At 55.7% G+C, this 3,330-nt stretch overlaps 1 protein-coding gene across 1 annotated transcript; it reads left to right on the top strand.

The window, feature by feature from the left end:
* Window positions 1-223: 223 nt before the first annotated feature.
* On the top strand, window positions 224-3,018 carry Ccl24 (C-C motif chemokine ligand 24). The gene is made up of 3 exons (XM_076840686.2): window positions 224-365; window positions 579-696; window positions 2,015-3,018. Exons 1-3 carry the CDS (start codon window positions 293-295, stop codon window positions 2,181-2,183), a joined length of 360 nt encoding a protein of 119 aa, XP_076696801.1. The 5' UTR covers window positions 224-292; the 3' UTR covers window positions 2,184-3,018.
* The last annotated feature ends 312 nt before the right edge of the window (window positions 3,019-3,330 follow it).

The following is a 3,330-nucleotide window of genomic DNA, read 5'->3' as shown; positions in this document are numbered from 1 at the left end:
TTCCCCCACCCCCCCCACACACACACCCCAGCTCTTACTCGTTGAGACCCAAATAACCCCTAACTCAGCTGGAAACCACTGGCAGCTGCCCGCTCTTTCTTGACCGCAGAGGGCCCAGGATTTTCCAGGAAGCGTGGTGAGGGCGGGGACTCCAAGCGCCTGGTTCTCCTGAGCCGTCATATAAAGGGCAGATCGAGGGAGGCTGGTGTGCTGCTGGAACCAGCCTCCTCCCCGGGCCTTCGCCTCCCACGCACTGCCTTGGAGCCCTGAGCTGCAACTTCTGCTGCAGGACATGGCAGGTCCCCCGAGCATCATAGCTGGCTTCCTGCTTCTGGCCCTTTGTGTCCAATGCATCATCCCCACAGGTGAGACCTCCAGCCCCCGTCTGGGTCTCTTGGGCAGGTCATGGTTCCTAGGCGCCATTGTTAAAGCGGGGTGGAGGGCTAAGCAGCAGGGGAAACCCCGAGGGAGGCAGCCCAGGGAGTGGAACACCAGCGGGGTGCTCTGTGCTCCGTATCCCAGGTCCAGAGCCTGCAGCAGGCTGGGAAAGGACATGGCTCTTCTCCGTCTCTTTGCAGGCTCCGTGGTCACCCCCTTTTCTTGCTGCTTCAACTTTACGACCAAGAAAATTCCCCAGAAACGAGTGGTAAGCTACCAGTTGACCAGCGGGAGCACCTGCGTCAAGGCAGGGGTGATGTGAGTACTACGCCAGGAGAGGGGCAGGGAACAAGGCGCCTCCAGGGTCTCCGAGAAGTCTAGTCGGCTGTGCATCCCTGCTCACCTCTCTGAGCCTCAGTTTCCTTGCCCCTAAAACTAGGAGGAAGATATAGATCCAAAATCTTTGAAAGAGCACCAAACATATCCAAGGCACTGTTGGGGGGTATAGGATACCATCTTAACTGACTCCCTCAAAAATTCTATGGAAGCCAGGTGCAGTAGTGCATGCCTGTAATCCCAGAGGCTTGGGAGGCTGAGGCAGGAGGATCACAAGTTCAAAACCAGCCTCAGCAACTTAGCGAGGTGCTAAACAACTTAGCAAGACCTATATATAATATAAAAAGGGCTGGGGATGGGGCTCAGCAGTTAAGCACTCCTGGGTTCAATCTCTGGTACAAAAAAAAAAAAAATTCTATGGAGGCGGGGCGTGATCATTCCCACTTTACCAAGTATAACTGAGGCTCAGAAAGATGACTTGTTCAAGGTCACACATGAAGCCAGATGTCGGTGCTCCCTGTAATTTCATAGATGCCTCTCACACAAGTTAGCAAACAAGTTTCCCTTAGCAAAGGGCAGCATGCAATGAAATCTGATGTTCATATTTGTTATTAATCTTCCCCAGCTGGTACCCAGTCGCATGGCCTCGGGGTCCCCAGATCAGAGCTGGCTTGGAAGGGGGCAACCCAGGCTCCCACCCCGGCTGTGGCATCCTTACCAACCACTCACTTCCATACAGTGTGGGAACTGGTACCGTCTGCCTTGGAATTTATTTTACTTTGATCCTGGGGATTGAACCCAGGGCTGCTCTACCACGGCGCTACATCCCCAGCCCTTTTTATTTTTTGAGTCAGGGTCTTGCTAAGTTGCCCAGGTTAGCTTCCAACATGCGATCCTCCTACCTCAGCCTTCCGAGTCTCGGGGACCCCAGGCGTGTGCCACTGTGCCCGCTTTGACATCTGTCCTTTATTCTGGGCATTTCCATTGCATTTTCGACTCCTCGCTGTGGTAGAGGCTGAGTCTCTGAGTCTCTTCCTTCAGAGGCCACATCATCCAGAGGCAGGTCTGGGCCTCCACCAGCTGACAGGGAGGACCCTGAATGAGTCCGGCACGGCCCTCCCCCCATTCATTTCCAAGGTCAAGACACAGAGGCACACAGACAGATGTGCCAGGAAGTTGCAGGGGCCGTCCGTGCAGGGAGCTGGCCCTCCTGCCCTTCCACGCTTCACTTCTTGGTAAAGTCAAGGGGGACCAGGGCCCTGCCCGGCCCCAGGTGAGCCCCTGACCTTCCTTCCCACAGCTTCACCACCACGGCGGGCCGGAAGGTCTGTGCTGACCCCAGTCAGCTGTGGGTCCAGGAGTACAAGAAGAACCTGAACACCGAGCAGAAGCAGCCTTCTGCAGAGGCCAGGGTCCGGGGTGTCAAGGTCCGCAGGCCGAGACGCCGTGGCAACAGAACTGCCATCTAACGCCACCTGCCCTCCCGCCCTGAGTCTGGGCACAGGCTCCTCGCCAGGCAGCCTGGGGCCTGAGAAGCCAGTAGGAGTCGGGCAGGGGTCCGTTTTCCTATGCGCCCTCAGCCAAGGGTCCATTCTGTGAAAATCCCAAGGGAACAGGCTGCTCTGCTCCCTGGAAGCTGAGCCACGGCTCCAAGTGTCCTGGGCCCCTGGCTTTCTCCAAGCTGGGTGAGAAGTTTCCAGATGGAGGGACGTGGCAGCCCTTTGCCCTTCTGACCCGGAGCTGGCCCTCCTCTGACCTGCAGGCTCCATCAGAGCCCAGGTGCATGAGACCCAAGCCCTTGCAGACACACCTTCCTTGAGTGGAGCCTGCAGGTGGCTTCAGTGGGTCCTCTGGTCTTGTGATGGGCCTGAGGGCTGTCTGTCTGTCTGTCTGTCTGGGGATGGTAACCTGTCAACAGAGACACTCCCCAGCGTCTTGAGGGTGCTCCTGGATGGCCCCACCTCCAGCACTTCCAATAAATAAGAATTCAACAAAAATGGAGGGTCCCTTTACAGATCCACTGCAGAATCCTTGCCTACTTCTAGAAATTTCAGAAACTCATTGGCTCTCGTAACGAAAAGGCGACGGAGGGCCAGGGTGAGGGGCCGACCCGCACTGTTAGATGGCTTTGCAAAGACAGGAATTTGAGGAAACATTCTGCTTGGTGACAGGGCTTGATTCTTGCTGCTTTGGGGACAAAGACCTGCACTGCCTTTAGTACGGGGGTTTCCCCTATATTTTGATGAAGGGAAAATGGATTGGGAGCTGAGGAGGGGGAGAAAGCCCCCAGCTTTTTCTCTGTGCATGAGATACAGTGAGATTTGTCAAGTAAATCAACAGAGTCGCTGTTCTCAAATCATAATCCAAGTAAACTCATTTCTCCTCTGAAGATGGTGGTGTCTCATCTGTTCTCACCTCTCTTGGGAAAGGGTTGGTGGTGAATCATAGAAATGTGCTCCACGGAGCATCCTGGGCCACCTACTCCAGGCTGGGAGGAGTCGAAGTACCTGAGCCCAGAGCACCTGGGCATCCAGCTGCGGTCCCGGCCTGCCCTTGGGAGTCCTGGTACAAGGGGTAAGCAGAAAATTCGAGGGCTGGGGGTGTAGTTCAGTGGGT

The sequence above is a fragment of the Callospermophilus lateralis genome, chromosome 19 (genome assembly GCF_048772815.1).
Source record: "Callospermophilus lateralis isolate mCalLat2 chromosome 19, mCalLat2.hap1, whole genome shotgun sequence".
Taxonomy (NCBI): Eukaryota; Metazoa; Chordata; class Mammalia; order Rodentia; family Sciuridae; genus Callospermophilus; species Callospermophilus lateralis.
This window is presented reverse-complemented; position numbering and strand designations above follow the sequence as displayed.